The sequence below is a fragment of the Prunus dulcis genome, chromosome 6 (assembly GCF_902201215.1).
Source record: "Prunus dulcis chromosome 6, ALMONDv2, whole genome shotgun sequence".
Taxonomy (NCBI): domain Eukaryota; kingdom Viridiplantae; phylum Streptophyta; class Magnoliopsida; order Rosales; family Rosaceae; genus Prunus; species Prunus dulcis.
In genome coordinates, this window is record NC_047655.1 from 11,568,695 (window position 1) to 11,587,515 (window position 18,821).

The 18,821-nt window shown below is 39.0% G+C and overlaps 2 protein-coding genes and 1 pseudogene across 4 annotated transcripts; 1 reads left to right on the top strand and 2 right to left on the bottom strand.

Annotated features, from left to right (window-relative positions):
- Positions 1–908: 908 nt before the first annotated feature.
- On the bottom strand, positions 909–2,991 carry LOC117630280 (annotated as a pseudogene).
- Positions 2,992–4,422: 1,431 nt separating this feature from the next.
- LOC117632080 (rust resistance kinase Lr10-like) lies at positions 4,423–6,090 on the top strand. Of its 2 annotated transcripts, none has more exons than XM_034365465.1 (2): positions 4,423–4,668; positions 4,806–6,090. In XM_034365465.1, exons 1-2 carry the CDS (start codon positions 4,611–4,613, stop codon positions 5,963–5,965), a joined length of 1,218 nt encoding a protein of 405 aa, XP_034221356.1. In that variant the 5' UTR covers positions 4,423–4,610; the 3' UTR covers positions 5,966–6,090. The 2 variants fall into 2 exon arrangements, with proteins under 2 accessions (XP_034221356.1, XP_034221358.1); XM_034365467.1 differs by having other exon boundaries at positions 4,870–6,090.
- LOC117632082 (NDR1/HIN1-like protein 10) lies at positions 5,829–8,404 on the bottom strand. 2 transcript variants are annotated; one of them, XM_034365470.1, is made up of 2 exons: positions 7,430–8,404; positions 5,829–5,933 (listed from the first exon to the last, which is right to left on the bottom strand). In XM_034365470.1, exon 1 carries the CDS (start codon positions 8,166–8,168, stop codon positions 7,458–7,460), a length of 711 nt encoding a protein of 236 aa, XP_034221361.1. In that variant the 5' UTR covers positions 8,169–8,404; the 3' UTR covers positions 5,829–5,933; positions 7,430–7,457. The 2 variants fall into 2 exon arrangements, with proteins under 2 accessions (XP_034221361.1, XP_034221362.1); XM_034365471.1 differs by lacking the exon at positions 5,829–5,933 and adding an exon at positions 6,726–7,155.
- Between the last annotated feature and the right edge of the window lie 10,417 nt (positions 8,405–18,821).

An 18,821-nucleotide genomic window follows, 5' to 3' on the forward strand; every position in this document is an offset into this window, starting at 1 on the left:
ATACAGTATAACAGCTGTATTTGAAGTTTTGAGCACAATACATGGACTCTTCTGCACCTTGTTGACTAGTTTATTGTGTTGTTGATGGGAATGGACCAAAAATAATTTATTTGGATATCTAAACTACACGACCATTCAAATACTAAGGGGAAAAATATCTATTCGAGTTTATTTCACAATGTCATCACATGATTTGAATCATTCATTTTTTAGGTAATCGTCATTTATAAGAAGTATTGAGTTCATCTATTTATTAAGGTAACTTTTTGTAAGGATCATCTTTGAGTAATGACCTAAATCATGAATCTTTTGGTTAATAAGATAACATTGTGCAGTGCGCATATAGTAATGGCTAGTGTTGTAATAACTTAATAATAAGAGGTTAGAGCTTTTGGATAAAAACTGTAAAATAATAATTAAATAGAGGGGTTCACATGAAATATTGATGTACCCACATCTAAATATTACACTGACATGTTGAAGAAAATTTAATATTACAAGGAGTGTGTAGTTCTAATGATTAAGATCATTTATTTTTATCCCGGAAGATCAATATTCAATTCTTCTTCCTTCATATAAGTGTTTGTATGAAAAATAAAATATAAATACTAAAAATTTTATACACTTTGGTATATGCTCAAGCACAATATGGCTTTATATCCTCAAATTAATTATAGCATGTATCATGGGTCACCCTTTTTTTCCTTTCTATAATTCAATATCGCTTCTTAGTCTCAATTATAACATGTACTGCAAGTTTGATGAATTATTGCTATTTAATTAATACTTTACATTGAAATTTATTGAACTCAAACCAGTTTCTTAATTAACTAGTACTATCTGCTTAACATACGACAATAACATAACAATCTTATTATAATAACATACTATCTTCTTAATTTATTGACTCATCTCGGAAGTGAGTGGTATAATCCATGCAGGCACATGTGCTTCCTCAGCGTAGAGGTCTGTTCATTATATTCTCCTTCAACTCGAAGTGCTAGATGCTCACCTTCTCTTTCCAACATTTGAACTACAACTTTCATGGAAGGACGATCCATGGGATGCCACTGGATGCACCACAAACCCACAATAGCAAGTTTCCTAGCAATTGTAACATATCCTTCCTCGTCCCCAATATGGATTCGTAGGTCGTTGCCTTGCACTAAAAGGTTATAGATCCATTCTGGGAAGTAGACTTGGCTAGTGGAGTCTTCCAGGACTTTAAAGTTTTTTCTTCCTCCAACCATTTCAAGCAACAATATTCCAAAACTATAGACATCTGACTTGTAGGAGACATTGCCGAAGTTCCTTGAGAAGATTTCGGGTGCAATGTAGCCCATGGTCCCCCTGGCTGTAGTCATCGATATTGCACTTTGATCCTTAGCACAAAACTTGGCTAAACCAAATCAGAAACTTTTGGAGTGAAATCTTGGTCTAGCAATACATTATGTGGTTTGATATCGAAGTGCAGGATTCGTTGGTCGCATCCTTGGTGAAGATATTCAATTCCTTTAGCTATTCCTAGAGCGATATCTTGCAACTTATCCCAACCAATGAATGAATTCTTATTATCTGCTGATGATAAGAAATTTTGCAAAGAACCATTTGGTAAGTATTCGTAAACAAGAGCACGAATAAATCCGTCAGCACAAACTCCAACCAAGCGAACCACATTGACATGGTGGATTTGACACATTGTCCCCACTTCGTTTATGAAATCTTCCCCATTTTCATTTGAATTGTTGAGGATTTTCACAGCAACAAGTAACTCAGAGGAAAGCTTTCCTTTGAACACTGTTCCGTAGGCCCCTTGACCCAACTTTTCCTTGAATTGACTTGTTATCCTCTTAATATCAGCATAGGAGTATCTACTTGGCTTCATCGCTCTGTATTCATCCAAAAATCTTTCAATTCTAAGCTGATTTTCTTTTTCCTTTTTGTTTGAGTTGTAGACATAGCAGATTGTCGTCCCCGTCGCTATTAGAACTAAACACAGTGCGCAAATACCTGCAAATATTTTCTTTTTGTGTCAAACGTTTTTTAAAGGGTTTTTAGCCATTTTAAACTCTGTTCCAAACATATCCTTGATTAATTTCCTCACCATTATGTTCATAAAAGAAAGAAAAAGGAAGAAGAAAAAAAAGAAATTAGATGAAATGAAGGTCTGCGGATATAGCTTACCTAATATCTTCAGATGTGTCCTTTTAAGATTACGACCTGTAAAAGTTGTTCATGAAATAAGGGCCGGTTTTCAAATCAATGAAATCCAAAATTATAGTTTGCATATAGAATCTTCAATTAATCTTGAAATTATAGTTGGAAAGTAAACTTGGAGTGTAAAATACCTTTGCAATAATGTTCACATGATGGAATGGACCAATGCAATAAGAATTCTCCCATCGCATCATATTTGTATGCAGGATCTGATGTGTGGTCATGCACCTTGATACAAGACACTAAGGGTATTTCATCAAAGGAACAATAATCACCAGTGACAGCGTAAAGATGGTTACCAGAATTGTTGCCATGGCATGGGCTCAATCTCGCCATACACACAGATGTGTTAACATATTCATCTCTTACTGTTGACGGTGGACAACTGAATAAGGTTGCGGGGCCTACGAATTCAAGGGGATAAGAACCAGTACTGTAAAACAACTCCCTTGGCAAGCAACCTTCATAAACATTTTCATAAAATACATAAGGTGTTCCTCTAATTGCATGAGATCTGTAGTTAATCTCATAAACACTGAACTTAGCTGACGACGATGGTAACTCAAGTATAGTCTCGTTGTGGTCAGTGCATGAAACATCAAATCCCCGGAAGGCGCAAGGGATTGGCTGCCTACCTTTAAGGCGAAATGGGTATCGGATGGCTGGGCCGTTGAGGTGACATCTTGTTTCTCTGCAATCTTCATGGCCTACTCCATCATTGAGTGCATCTACTACTATTACGACTATCATGAGCAACCACCGTGAGAAATTCATGATGGCAATAAATTATTTGCAGCGTACAAGTATCCTTGAAGATGATACGATATGATATATGGACTTGGGTTTCTTTTTTTCTTTTCGTTGTGTGGATTACTTGAGATGACATGGGCCCCACTCCTTCTGGATGTTTTAGTCAATGCCCGACGTGTACGGTGATCTCTTAATTTTTATCTGATTATGCACCCAAAAAAAACAAAACCAAAAACCAAAAAAAAAAAAACTTTATATTATCTCTTTAAAGAGTCAAAACTGCACTAATTGGAAATATCCGTTGTGCTCTGACAGCATGTCTGGAGGAAGTCTCCTATTTGCTGCTTACACAGTGCTCCTTCTTCTTCTTTCCTCTTGTTCCCAAACAGCTTCCAATAATATTACAGCTAACAAAGCTCATGATAACTCTGATTGTACCCGTTCTTGTGGAAATATTAACATAAGCTATCCATTCCGATTGAAAGGAGATTCTAAACACTGCGGCAACAAAAGGTTCGAGCTATCTTGTGAGGCCAAGGGAAATGGTACTACTCATCATGCAGTGCTATCCTTGTTTTCAGGAAAGTATTATGTACAAGCAATCAATTACAATAACTTCACAATCCGACTTGTGGATGTTGGTGTTCACAAGATCAAGGACAACTACTTCTCCCACCCACTCTACTCCTTGGCCCCCTTCAACTTCTCTGACGCTTATGTTCCTTATGATTTCATCAGTTATTTTTATTACCCAAAAGCATTATCAATGTCTATAATCTTCCTGAGCTGTGAAAATCCAATGATTCCTTCCGATCTCATTGTTGAAACAGCTCCATGCATCAGTGGGGTCAACAACTATTCTTCTTTCTCCAATTTAACAAAATATTCTTATTTCATAAAATTTCGGGTTCGGCGTGGCTATGCAATTGGCTCAAGTTTAACCAATTCGGGGGATTCCTGCAAAATAACACTAATGATTATGGTGTCCCCTTCAACTGAGGAGCTCATGACGTCTTGCAAAGGAATATATAATGAAATAGCGCATGGCTTTGAACTCTCATGGCTTAATTATGCATGTTCAGAAACTTGCAGACCAAGGGTTGATTGCCGGCTGAACAGCACCGGCAATGGAGTTCAATGCTCACCAGAAGGTTAGACAATTGCCAAACCTTTAAATTATAAATTATATATTAAAGATGGCTTTTTTACTGTAGTGCCCCATGAAACTATTGTCAAATATCAGTTTTATTCTTGGAAGTCAAAGTGACCACTTTGATGACTATGATAGCATGGTGAACTGTAATTTCCAACCGTTACTTAGCTAATGTTACAGTTTTCTTTTCATAATTTGTGTATAATTTATATTGGTCTAACCAGAATTCTCTTTATGCTTATGTTACTGTCTTCTTTCGCAATGTTGTAGCACGAGAAATCCCTTGGTACAACAAGATCATAAGGAACATAATCGACAAAGTAGGCGAGTGGATCCCTCAACTCTGTAAATAGACGTTTACTTTTCTTTGGCCTTTTCGCTTGACTAACCACCTTAGCCATTCCATTGATCGATTGATTTCTTTACTTCTGTTGCAGGATACCGTATTTACCCCATATACACGCTCTTCCACTTTGAAAGGCTTTTCCCTATGTATGAGTACAGATCATACCTTGGCCAGCTTCTGGGATGTGCAGTCGCTTCCCTAGGTAAGAGAATACTTGTGTGGATCAGTGGAACATTAATATTCTTATTTTGATTGAGATGGATTTGCAAAGGAGTATATTATTATTATTATCATTATTATAATTCGTGTTCATTAATTCCATTTTTGTGAACCATGCAGCAATATACCTGGCAGCCAAATTTTCATTGGGTTTTTGTTGTTTAATTGCACTGCTAATATACAGATGGCGAAGAAGGCACTTGTCAATGTATGACAATATAGAAGACTTTCTGCGAAGTAATAATAATCTCATGCCAATAAGGTACTCTTACTCCGACATTAAAAAGATGACCAGAGGTTTCAAGGACAAATTGGGGGAAGGAGGCTATGGCTCTGTATACAAGGCAAAGCTCCGCAGTGGTGGCCTTGTAGCCATCAAGATGTTGGGTAAGTCCAAAACTAATGGACAAGACTTTATTAATGAAGTTGGTACCATTGGAAGGATTCGTCATGTTAACGTGGTGCGACTTATTGGCTTCTGTGTTGATGGTTCAAAACGTTTTCTAGTATATGATTTCATGCCTAATGGGTCTCTTGACAAATACATTTTTTCTCAACAAAGAGATGTGTCTTTAAGTTGCCAGAAAATATTTGAAATCGCACTTGGAGTGGCTCGTGGTATTGATTACCTCCATCAAGGCTGTGACATGCAAATTTTGCACTTTGACATCAAGCCTCACAACATTCTTCTAGACGAGAATTTTACTCCCAAGGTCTCTGATTTTGGGTTAGCAAAGCTATACCCATTGGATAATAGCATTGTATCTTTGACTGCAGCAAGAGGAACCATGGGATACATTGCTCCAGAACTGTTCTACAAAAACATTGGAGGTGTTTCGTACAAAGCCGATGTGTACAGTTTCGGAATGCTATTGATGGAAATGGCTGGTAGAAGGAAAAACCTGAATGCGGGTATAGAACAATCAAGCCAATTTAGCCAAATCTACTTTCCGACATGGGTTTCTGATCAGTTGAAGGCAGGAAAGGACATAGAAATAGGAGATGATGCAACAGATGAGGAAAAGAAGATCATAAAGAAGATGATGATGGTGGCTTTATGGTGCATACAAATGAAGCCTATCGAACGCCCTTCAATGAATAAAGTAGTGGAGATGCTTGAAGGAGAAATTGAGAGCCTCCAAATGCCTCCAAGGCCTTTCTTATACCCACAACAAACTCCTGCAGATGAAGTTGGTGTGGACAATCGAAGTCCCTGTGCATCAAGTGCTTCAGAATCTGAAGAGATTACTTTGATTGCACATGCAAATGAAGTGAATTAATATTAGTCACGATGTGGATCTATGTAAGGGAAAGTTAGCAGCTCTACTCTGTATTTGATCATAGCACAAATATGTTTACATGTTGTAATTGATTTAAGCAAATAATCAGCCTCTGGCTTTGGTTATTGTTTGAGAAACTGCCTGCCAGAAATGCAATGACTTGAACTTTGATGACAAATAGGCTTACACAAATGAATTGCCCCAGAGAAACAATTCATTTGTATATGGATATGTTATCGAGTGGGCTTATTATGCTTGAATCAAGGGTTCAAAATTAAACAAGACCCTATACGTCAAATAATCTCCATATCTGAATTAGAATCCAGTTCTACCGACAATGACTAAACCATATGTAAGCGTTTACAGACCCAGAGCAAAGCTAGAGACTTGGATTTGGACCAAAGTGAAACTCAAACTCAAACTCAAAAACCTTAGTGCAAATCCCTAACCTCCTTAATTTCTAGGGCTGAAATGTGATGCAACTCTGATGTGGAAATACCATACCCCTTTTGTGAACTAGAGCTTAATGGAGTCAGCAATTTGGGCTAAAAGATTGAAAAGTGCAAACTACACGACTGAACCACAGACAGGAACAAAGAAAAAGCTTAAAAAACATTAGCCTAAGCTGCACAATCCGCGTGGGCCGACCGTGGAGACCTTCCAAAGGGAAGTGCCAGTTTCACTAAATTATAAATTCTTAACATAGGAATATGGCAGACAAACTTGATTAACAAATAAATTAAAAGAAAAAAACTGCAACTAAACCAGTCTGATAAGTGGTAGAGTGGTATAATCTTCTCTTCTGACATAGATAACACACATCACAGAAGTAGGAGACATTGCTGTTAAAACTAAAAGTTACACACATTCTATACACAACTCTGTTATTAGATCATTGATCCCATACTCAACCCTAAAAAAAGCTCTTCATTTTTGAACATATATTCCAACCATTTTCAAATCCACTAGGATCGGCAAAGCCTATAGATGTTCTAAACAACCACTCGTAAGGTGGATTCAATGAGGTTAATAACCCAAGCCAAAACAAGCATGAGACAGATGTTCTAAGCAACTACTCTGTTTCTTTCTAAATAATGTTGCCTCCATCCATTTTCAAATCCTCTTGAATAAGCAAGCCTCCATCAAAAAACACCAAGAGCCATTAAAGGCAAATGAGCTCTACTTGATCTCTATCAAAAACACAACAATAATCAACTGAGTAGAACAAGCAAACAAGCTCAGCTAAGATGTAGTATTTTGGGAGGAGAAACAAAAAAAACAAACTCAATTGCAACCATCACTAACCAGAAACAACAAAAGAGTTGTAGTTAAAAATATATACAACAACTTAACCTAAATCCACAAACTCATCTTACTACTAATTATACAACAACACATTCCTCGTTCCTAACTTGTCACAATTTCAGAGACTTCAATTGAAAAGTGAGAGATTAAAAAAATTACCATTTGCACCAGACGCATTGCTCCCCCCTCAAACAACAACCTGGCAATCTCTTGACCCGCCGGCCAAAGTACCCAATCCGCCTTTCGACGAAAGAGAAACTGCCACGCCACTGCACAAAACCCTCAAGAGCCGCCGCCTCAGCCTCCACCCACCTCTCCGAAACTCAACCCTAGCCAAAAGCTTCACGTTGAAGCTCACGCTCCCACGTGCCCTGGCCTCGTCGATGCCGCGCGCCACCGAAGCGCCAACGAACGAATTCGCCGCCGAGAAAGTCGCGTTGACAGAAGTCCGATCCTTAGTCCCCTGAGCGAACGGCGGAACCCGAGTCCCCGAAATGAAGCCGGGGCCGTAGTAGATAGAGGACTCGACGTCGTCGTATCGTATACTGAGCTTCTTGTTGGGGTTGTAGACCATGAAGCCGACGGACCACGTGCCGGTCAAGGACTGCGAGGCGGAGGAGACGTTGAAGTTGGAGAGAGAAAGCGAGTCGACTCGGAAGTCGGGGACCTTGGGGCGGAGGATGAGCCAGACGACGAGGAGGATGCAGCCGACAATGACGAAGAGGGCGATCATGGCGCCGACGAAGCGACGGATGAAGGCGGCTCGTGGGTTGTAGGCGTTGGAGTAGGGGCCTCGGGGTTGGGTTTGGGTCGGGTTGGCAGAGTATGGATAGCCGCCGTTGGGCTGGGCGTAGGGCGGGGCCGGGTAGCCCGTGACGGGTCGGGTGGGGTTGGTCATGTTCGGGGTTTGAAGAATTCTGGGAATTTGGGGGATTTTCGGGGTTTATCAATTTGCCGATTTTGTGGGGAAAAGGCAGAAAAGAGAAACGAGAAATCTCTAAGGGTATTTTTAAAGTGATTGAATTGTGGGTAAAGTAAAGAATTTGGGATTAATTAGGGTTTTTTTAATGCGAATCGGAACAAGTTTGAGGGTTTTGTTTTTGCGCCTCATTCTTTATTGAGTTAAAGATTTGTTCTTCCATAAATTTTGAGATGAAGACAAATACCACCGTCTGCGTGCATATTACGCGTTAATTCTGGAATCTCCTAGATTCCATTAATCTAGCCCATTGTGATTTTAACGGATTGTTTTAGCTCACTTTACATATTGTGGGTTCCACTACTAAAATTCTACTTAAAAATTCCAAACTTTCTATGTTTTTAAGTCTTCGTTTTGCATTGCTTATTTATGACCATAAATGATTATTTTGAAAATTTTGAAAGTCCAATCTATTTGGCAAAGGATAATAAAATCACTTATTATGTGAATAATTGATGTGAGATAAAACAATCACGGAAAGCAAGTAATGAGTTGCTTTTATTTTTTTTTATTATACGAGAATTAATTTTGAAGAGGCACTTGGTTTTAATGAAACTTTCAAAATTCCGAAAATAACCCCATCTTTTTCTTTCACGCGCTCGCCTCTCTTCTTCTTCCTATCGTTCGTCGTTAGGCCCTCTCTTCCACATTCCTCATTCTATTGCTATCACTCTTCCATTCGTTCTTCAATTTTTGTTTTTTGATCGATTAAAGCACTCTCTACAAGCCGCAAGATTCAAGTAAGAGAAATATTAGGTTTATTTTTCTTGTCAATTTCTTTCTTCCTTATTGAGGGTTAGAGAAGCTTCTCAATCTGTAATGGGTTTATTGTACAAATCAAACTAATAAATTATGAAATTAATCAATTTCGTATTTCATTTTAAGAATTTATGAGCCTGCATCAATGATCCCTAACTTGTTTGTTTCAATCAACCAAATAATTGATTAAATTGAATTTTGGCTTCTTTAATTTTGTTTTGCATCTTGTGATGGACATGCCATTGCATATGATAGCTATAAACACAACCTGAATCTTGTGATTTTTTTTTTTTTACCTCAATCTATAAACTCAATTCGTTTTGCTTTTTTATTATTATTTTTTTCTTACATTATATCAATAATAATTAATAAAATAAGCCTACACTTTTGGGGGTTGGGTTCATCAAGAACAGTCATGTTGAGCAGCAACAACGACCTTCAGCTAGCTAGCTATCAACAACCACTATGACTATAAGTTAACCTGTGTTGAAATTTGTGGGTTGGGTGTCAATGCATGTATTTTTATGTTTGAATTCAAACATTTGCTTTGTGTAGCATCTGGAGGTTTGTGTGGTATTTGTTTCTTTATATTGTTTTATTTCTGATTGGGGATTGGATTTTGATTCATTTGTGCTTGTATTTGGGGTTTGTTTATTGAGAAAGCAAACAATTAAGTTTTTGGTTACTGATAATATGCACAGCTGTAACAATAGTAATAACAGTTTAGGTATGACTGGTCAGGCTCAAACCGAGAGGACAAACTTTGAATCTCAAAGTGTGTTGGTCAGCTAATGGATTTTAATTAATGGTCTTTGAGGAGAACTAGCAAATTAGTTGACTTCTTTTAGTTACTATTAGGTCCAAGCATTAGTATTTTATAAAGACAAATGAGACATTATATATGTATTGAGTTCATGAAGCCTTGTATTTCTAACATTATTAATCAGAGATTAAATTTTTATACTTCAATTTTATTTACTATTTATTCTTGATAGCAATGATTTAACAATTTCAACATGATACTTTATTTATTTTATAATTAAAATAATTATTAGATGTGATGGTTAAGAAACCTATTTAAGTGAAAATGAAAATGAAAATACTTTTCTTTTTACCAAACACATGAATACAAAAGTCATTTGAACATAGCACCCTTTTTGGTTATTATACACAACTCACAATACTTTTACACAAAAAGTTACCAAACACTGAGAAATTGATTATTGTACAACAACACTTCTAATAAAAAGTATACCAAACGTCAAACTGCTTTATTTCACAGCTGATTTCTCTCACAGCAAATCTAACAGTGATTATTTTCATTTAAACATCTAGTTGTAGTCAATAAAATTGATCATATTTGTTTAAAATAACAATAATTCAATTGAGGTGTATTTTTTTTCATTTTTTTTGGGGGATTTCTCGTAATGTGTCATAAGGATTCGAACCTGAGACTACTAATCTACAAATCATTTCCATTGGGGGCTTTAATCGAGTAGTTGAATGGTTTTGTATTTTAGGTTTTTTTCTTTCACAAATGATGTTTGAGATGATACTTAAAAGTTAGACAGTTTGGATCATTAAATTATAATATGAAGTCCATCTTTGCTCAACCCAAAAAGCACAATTATTATTGAAAGAGCGTATTAATTACCAATTAATGAGCTACTTCATTTCCATGTTTGGTAAATGCATGCTTGGGAATGCAATACCTAACTCATGGGTATGAACTTCCCATGTAGTGGGGAATTTCATATCATTGGCTCCCCTTGGGAAACTTTTTTCCCCCCCTCTAATGCAGGTTTTTTTTTTTTTTTTTTACTAACTCATCCTTGTTATAATATCTAAATTCCACTTTTCACCCTTAAAAAACTCTTCATATTAATAACTTTTAATAATAATAAAAAATCAAGTTTCTTCAACAAAAAAATAATAATAATAAATCAAAGGTATTGTTGGAAACTGAACTTCTCACTCATAATACTGTACAAACCGAACATGAAAATGGGAGAAATAGCATTTCTTAATCTTCATTTCTTAGTGTCATGAGATTAGACTTGGAAAGTTCATTCTTAGGAAGTTCAATCTGTCAATCAAAAGGGCCCCAAGAATCCTGTCATGCAAGATTGACCGCCAAGCCAGTTAATTGAATAGTTCTAACTCACAATTTAAAAGACTATGGGCAACCCGCTCAAAGCTTGTATTTTTGTCTTCCTCTTTCAGCAACTCATCAATTAATTTTCTTTCAACTTCTATAGGCCTTGCTCTTTGCTGCTGACATGTGGGATTGATGGACTGCAAGCGAGGTAGTTCCTCTTCCAAATTTTTCGAGTTGATCTCTAATGACAATCCAAAAGACAAGCCTTCCCAGTGTTTGAAGGACTAACATCATTCAGGACTAAAGACAGTCTCTAATACATTGAGGGGTTGTTTGGTACGGCGGACTGTCATGGACTGGACTAAATCATGGGACTGTCATGAACTGGACAAAATCCTGGGACTGTCATGAACTGTACTAAATCCTGGGACTGTCTTGAATTAGCTCGGATTAGACTAAGCTGGATTAAGTACTGACCTATGTTTGGTGTTGCGTCAAACTAAGAAGTTGGATTGTAAAAATAATGAAGACCTATGTTTGGAGGAGTTGTGTCGGAGTAAAAAATAATTAATTTAATAATTAATTTAAATTATAAATAAATAAATTTGTAATATTTATTTTAATATTTGATATTTACTTTTAATTAAGGATTTTGACCTAAAAATAAATAATAATAATAAAACAAATACATTTTAATATTCTTTAAAAGCTAAACTATCTTATCTCTTCTTCATTTTTCCTTTTTTTCTCCTTTTTCTCCTTTTCCTCTACCTTTCCTTCCCAGCCCATCCTTTTTCTTTTTTTTTCCTTTCTTTCTTCTTGTTCTCTTCTTCCTCACGAATTTTGATCCTTCCCTCATGTTTGCCTTTTTCTCAAATTTTCTTCCCTGCCAAAAACTCTTCAGTTGTGATTCTCTCACAAATTTCATCAATTCTTTCTCTAATTTTTTTCCTAATCACTTTTCATTACTCAATTTGTTCATACGATGAACGATTCAACCCAATTTCATGGCTCACCATGTAATAACCCAAAACAAAAATTCTTATTTAATTAGTAATTTATTTAGAGAAAAGACAATTTTGCCTTCGGAATATTTTATTAAGAAAAAGGTGACTTTTTGATCGAAAAGGCATTTGACAATTCCACTTACACCGTTGCGTAGAGCACGGTGAAATGAGTTCATAGACATGTAGTGGACCCGAATCGGAGTTGTAACGAGAGAGTTATGGTCAAAAAAGTCTCAGTGGCATAATCGTAAATATTTCAAAGTTGGATTTATAAAAACTAGCTCTCTCTCTCTCTCTCTCTCCCTCACTCTCTCCCGCGAACTCTCTGCCCCTCCTCATTCTCTCCTTCGTATCTCCGGCCACTGGGCACGGCTGTGTACGGGGCCGGTACCAAAATGACCGGGACGACTTACTCTTCCTACCCCAGCCACCTCCCGCCGCCAGCCGCCGCGGATTAGCCGGAATTTGGAGAAGAAGCGGCCGACGTTATTTAAACTTCAAAGCCGTCGATCTCCCTCCTCCGTCCACCATTTTCGTCGACCCAAGTATGAATTTTGAACCTCTCAAGCTGTTCTAGCTGCCTGTTGGGTAGGAATAGATCGATTCTCAGCGTACTACTGGATTTTTGAGTTTGAAGTTTCAGCCAATTTCCGGCCTTCGTTATCGGCCACTTCCAGTCAGTTTTTGGGGTAGGTCCAAGAACAAAAGTGACTCCAAATATGGTGCTTTACCTAGGGTAGGAGTTTGGAGCAGTGGTTTGAAGTTTTTCCGGCTAGGTGTAATCGCTTTGGACACCCATCGCTGCCGGCGCGTGCTGCGGTGCGTGGGTGAGGGTAGTGCAGCGGCACTGTGTCTTGTTGCGATCCCCAGGTTGTCACGAGCTCGTAGGATTTTGCGAATCTCAATTTGGATACCGTTTGAGCCCTGAACGGATTTTCCATATTGTACGATTTTCGGGTTCAATACGGTTGAGCCGTTGGATCGCGCTCAATTTCAGATATGTTGTTCTAGATAATTTCAGAATCGTGTAGGATTCGACGGATTGTGAATCGGAGTCCCGGATACTCCGAAATCGCGAACCCTGAGGTTAAGGTTTAGAAATTTTACGATTACACGATCGTGGTCAATCCGATCGTCAGTTTCAGACAAAACTTGCAGGACATAGTTCCTTAAATGTGAGGAACTTAAAGGAACTCTCAGATTGATAATTGGAGGTCGTGGACCCCACAGGGTTCCGTATCGACCAATATGGAAGTGTATCGCTTAGTGAAGTCTTGAGTCTGTTCAGACAGTTTTAACACATCTGAAATGCCTAAGTGGGCAGAAAAATGACTTTAAAGTTAGTGCACGCACTTCTAGAATTCGGGGGTCAGGGTTTTACTTAAAAACTTATACCAAGCAGTTTTATTAATTAAATATTCATGATAGTTTACCCAGGCACCCGGGACCAGGCAGACCCGCAGAATAGACCTTTTGGAAGTCTAGCTAGATCGGACCAGGAGTGAGTGGACTTTCTTTCATAAATGATTTTATATAAATGAGTTTATATAAATAAGTTTCATTATTTGATCTTGAATAAGTTTTATAAATTGTGATTTTTCCTAGCATGCTTTGTGAAGTTAAATATCTTATTTATATGCTGCTTAGCTGATTATGCTAAAGAGATACAGAAAGCAGAGTTTGAGATTTATATCAGATAAAATAGCAGCATAGTTTCAGATTTAACGAACTTCAGTTATTTATCAGACTTTTCAAAATGTTTTATTTTAAACCACCATGAGTACCCAGCTACAATTATTGCCTCCAGTTGTGCCGATGTCTACGGACATCCAGTTTATCCTCAGTTTTGTCAGTGCACTTGACATTTGCCTCACGAGTTTCGGGGACGCCCAGACCGTGAGTGCTAGGATTTGCGGCTCAGATTGACTTGGTGTCACCGAGACCTGCCAGGATTTGCGGCTCGGATTGACTTGGTGTCACCGAGACCTGTCAGGATTGCGGATCAGGCTGACTACAGTCCTTTGAATCATGCCAGTTGCGGCTCGGGTCGACTTTGTGTCACCGAGACCTGCCAGCTGATCAGGCTGACTACGGTCCCCTGAATCCTACCAGTTTGCAGCTCAGATAGACTGTGTATCGTCGGGATCTGCCAGGGGAATTGACGGAATTACAGGGGTACACTCGAGTGGTAGTTTTAATTGATTTCTGTGCTTTTATACAAGGTTTGAGTACAGTGCTTTTATGCAAGTTTGATTACAGTGTTTTTATGCAAGTTTTGATTTTAGTGCTTTTATGCGAGATTGATCGAGCTTGAATATGATTTACATATAAGTATATAAATCTGTGAATGCCTTGAGTTTAGTATGCTTCAAATGCAGAGTACGTATTCAGTTTTACTTAACTATTTTTATAATAGGGGTTAGCATATTCTTAGTATTTTTTATGAACCTTTGTTTTCGTCCACTCACATTTTCAAAGAAACATATTGGATTAATCAGTGGTGTCGAAAAGTTTGGTAGAGAACAAAGAAACATATTGGATTAATCAGTAAAAAACTCAAGTGGCTCAAGATGGACAAAAGAGTTATGCAGATAATAGAAGAAAAATCTCCAAGTTGAGGGTAGTAACTGGATAATTACAAAATTGTCACCTTAGAAAGGTATAGTGAGATTTGGGAAGCAGGGGAAGTTAAATCCTCGCTATATCGGACCCAGTGAGATTATAGAGCTTGTGGGCCCAGTAACTTACAGGCTTACTTTGCCTGCAGATTTATCACAGTGACTTGATGTTTTCCTTATCCCCATGCTCCAAAGAGATAAATCCGATCCGTCTCATGTGGTAGAAGAATAATCAGTAGATTTGGAGGCTGATCTCACTTACAAGGAGCAATCAATTCAGAGGCTACATTGACAGGACCCGACCCATTTTTCCACTTTGAAATTCGAGCCAAGTCCACTCACTGGTGGACTCCGATTCGCAATCCGTTGAATCCTACACGATCCTGAAATCATGTACACCGACATATCCAAAATTCGGTGCGATCCGACGATTGGACGACACTGCACCCAAGAATCGCGTGTTATGGAAAATCCGTTCGGGGCTCAAACGGACTCTGAATCGAAATCCGCAAAATTCTACGCACTCGTCACGACACGAGGATCTCAAAACTGTACAAAATTATTTCACCACCCTCGCCCACGCGCCCCAGCACGCGCGGGCAGATTTGGGTGTCTTAAGCGATTTCGGGTGGTCCAAAAATCTTGAAACCAAGACTCCAAACTCCTACCTTAGGTAAAACACCCCATTTTGGAGTCACTTTTGTTCTTGGACATACCCCAAAAAGTGACCAGAAACAGTAGATCTCGGCGGCCGAAGTTCCTGCCAGAATTCAAGTCGAAAATTGATCGCTTTAGAGCTTAAATCGATCGAAACCCATACATCCATCAGCTAGAATACGAAAAATAGATGAGAAACCATACCTTGCTCGATTGATTTGGTGAAGAAACGAAGGAGAAAATCGAGCTGGAAGATCGGCGAAACTCGGGTGAACATTCGTCGGAAATCATGACTTTCCGACTAGCTCCGGGCGGCCCAAGGGTGGAGGTCGGTCGAAAAAGGTAGGGGACTCGATGGTGGTTCCAACGCCACCGGTCCCGCGGTCATTGGTGCTCGGAGGCGGCTCTAGCAAGCTCTGGAAGGCGGCGGCCCGTTTTCGCGCAGAGAGAGGGAGCTGCTGGGTTTTACAGATGCAACTTTGAAATATTAACGGTTATGCCACTGAGACTCTTTTGACCATAACTCTTTCGTTACAACTCCGATTCGGGCCCACTACGTGTCTATGAACTCGTTTAGCCGTGCTCTACGCAATGGTGCAAGCAGAATTATCAAATTCCTTCTCGATCAAAAAGTCACCTTTTTCTTATTAAATAATGCGAGGGCAAAATCATCTTTTTGCTAGAAGATATTAATTCTACTTTTTAGATATTTTATTTCTTTTTAGATATTTTGGTTTGGGTTATTACATACATGGTAACCCGAGTAGTAGATGCGGGGGCAGTTCTTTCCCCTCTCGAGTAACAGGCGGGTAACGAAATTTACATACGGGGGTAGATTGTAATAACTCAAAACAAAAATTCTTATTTAATTAGTAATTTATTTGGATAAAAGACAATTTTGCCCTCGGAATATTTTATTAAGAAAAAAGTGACTTTTTGATCGAGAAGGCATTTGACAATTCTACTTATATCGTTGCATAGAGCACGGTGAAATGAGTTCATAGACAAGTAGTGGACCCAAATCGGAGTTGTAACGAGAGAGTTATGGTCAAAAGAGTCTCAGTGGCATAATCGTAAATATTTTGAAGTTGATTTATAAAAACCAGCTTTCTCTCTCTCTCTCTCTCTCTCTCCCTCACTCTCTCCCACGACCTCTCCGCCCATCCTCCTTCTCTCCTTCTTATGTCCAGCCACCGGCCACGGCTGTGGACGGGGCCGGTACCAAAATGACCGGGACGACACAGCCATGGCTGATACCAAAATGACCGGGACAACTTCCTCTTCCTAACCCAGCCACCTGCCGCCGCCAGCCGCCGCGAATTCACCTGAATTTGGAGAAGAAGCGGCCGACGTCTTCTAAACTTCAAAGCCGTCGATCTCCCTCCTTCGGCCACCATTTCCGTCGACCCAGGTATGGATTTTGAACCTCTCGAGCTGTTCTAGTTCCTGTTGGGTAGGAATAGATCGATTCTCAGTGTAGCTATTGGATTTTTGAGCTTGAAGTTTCAGTCAATTTTTGACCTCCGTGATCGGCCACTTCCGGTCAGCTTTTGGGGTAGGTCCAAGAACAAAAGTGACTCCAAATGTGGTGTTTTACCTATGGTAGGAATTTGGAGCCGTGGTTTGAAGGTTTTTCGGCGATCTAATCGCTTTGGACAACCATCGCTGCAGGGGCGTGCTACGGCGCGTGGGTGATGTTAGTGCAGCGGCACTATGTCTTGTTGTGATCCCCAGGTTGTCACGAGCGCGTAGGTTTTGCGGATCTCAATTTGGATACCGTTTGAGCCCCGAACGGATTTTTCATGTTGTGCGATTTCCGGGTTCAATACGGTTGAGCAGTTGGATCGCGCTCAATTTCAGATATGTTGTTCTAGATAATTTCAGAATCGTGTAGGATTCGACGGATTGTGGATCGGAGTCCCGGATACTCTGAAATCGCAAACCCTGGGGTTAAGGTTGAGAAATTTTACGATTACACGATCGTGGTCAATCTGATCGTTAGTTTCAGACCAAACTTGTAGGACATGGTTCCTTAAATGTGAGGAACTTAAAGGAACTCTCAGATTGGTAATTGAGGTCGTGGACCCCACGGGGTTCCGTATTGACCAATTAGTGAAGTCTCGAGTCTGTTCAGACGGTTTTAACACATCTGAAATGCCTAAATGGGCAGAAAAATGACTTTAAAGTTAGTGTATGCACTTCTAGAAGTCGGAGGTCAGGGTTTTACTTAAAAACTTATACCGAGCAATTTTATTAATTAAATATTAATGATGGTTTATCCAGGCACCCGAGACCAGGCAGACCCGCAGAAGAGACCTTCATGAGGTCTAGTTAGCTCGGACCAGGAGTGAGTGGACTTTCTTTCATAAATAATTTTATATAAATAAGTTTATATAAATAAGTTTCATTTTTTGATCTTAAATAAGTTTTATAAATGGTGATTTTTCCTAGCATGCTTTGTGAAGTTAAATTTCTTATTTATATGCTGCTTAGTTGATTATGCTAAAGAGATACAGAAAGCAGAGTTTGAGATTTATATCAGATAAAATAACAGCATAGTTTCAGATTTAACAAACTTCAGTTATTTATCAGACTTTTCAAAATGTTTTATTTTAAACCACCGTGAGTACCCAGCTACAGTTATTGCCTTCAGTTATGCCAATGTCTACGGACATCAAGTTTACCCTCAGCTTTGTCAGTGCACTTGACATTTGCCTCACGAGTTTCGGGGACGCCGGACAGTGAGTACCAGGATTTGCGGCTCGGATTGACTTGGTGTCACCGAGACCTGCCAAGATTGCGGATCAGGCTGACTACAGTCCTTTGAATCCTGCCAGTTGTAGCTCGGGTTGACTTTGTGTCACCGAGACCTGCCAGCGGATCAGGCTGACTACAGTTCCCTGAATCCTGCCAGTTTGCGGCTCGGATAGACTGTGTGTCGCCGAGACCTGCTATGGGAATTGACGGAATTACAGGGGTACACCCGAGGAGTAGTTTTAATTGATTTCAGTGTTTTTATACAAGGTCTGAGTACAGTGCTTTTATGCAAGTTTGATTACAGTGTTTTTATGTAAGTTTTGATTTCAGTGCTTTTATGCTAGATTTATCGAGCTTGAATATGATTTACATATAAGTATATAAATCTGTGAATGCCTTGAGTTTAGTATGCTTCAAATGTAGAGTATGTATTCAGTTTTACTTAACTATTTTTACAATGGGGATTAGTATATTTTTAGTATATTTTATGAACCTTTGTTTTCGTCCACTCACATTTTCAAATTTTTTGCGCCCCCAGGCTGTAGCGTGCACAGGAAAACCACCACCGGGCCATCTTGCCTTCCGCGCCTTCTTGTTACAAAAGTGTTGGTTTGTAAAAAGATTCACTTCTCTGTAAACTATTAGAATTGCTCTGATATTTGCCCTAGATTGAGAA

Bases quoted from the DNA above. Each gene is read 5' to 3' on its own strand.
- LOC117632080 (XM_034365465.1), top strand. From the start codon at position 4,611: ATGTATGAGTACAGATCATACCTTGGCCAGCTTCTGGGATGTGCAGTC. The intron at 4,669-4,805 runs GTAAGAGAATAC...TGAACCATGCAG, and splicing joins ATGTGCAGTCGCTTCCCTAG to CAATATACCTGGCAGCCAAA.
- LOC117632082 (XM_034365470.1), bottom strand. From the start codon at position 8,168: ATGACCAACCCCACCCGACCCGTCACGGGCTACCCGGCCCCGCCCTAC.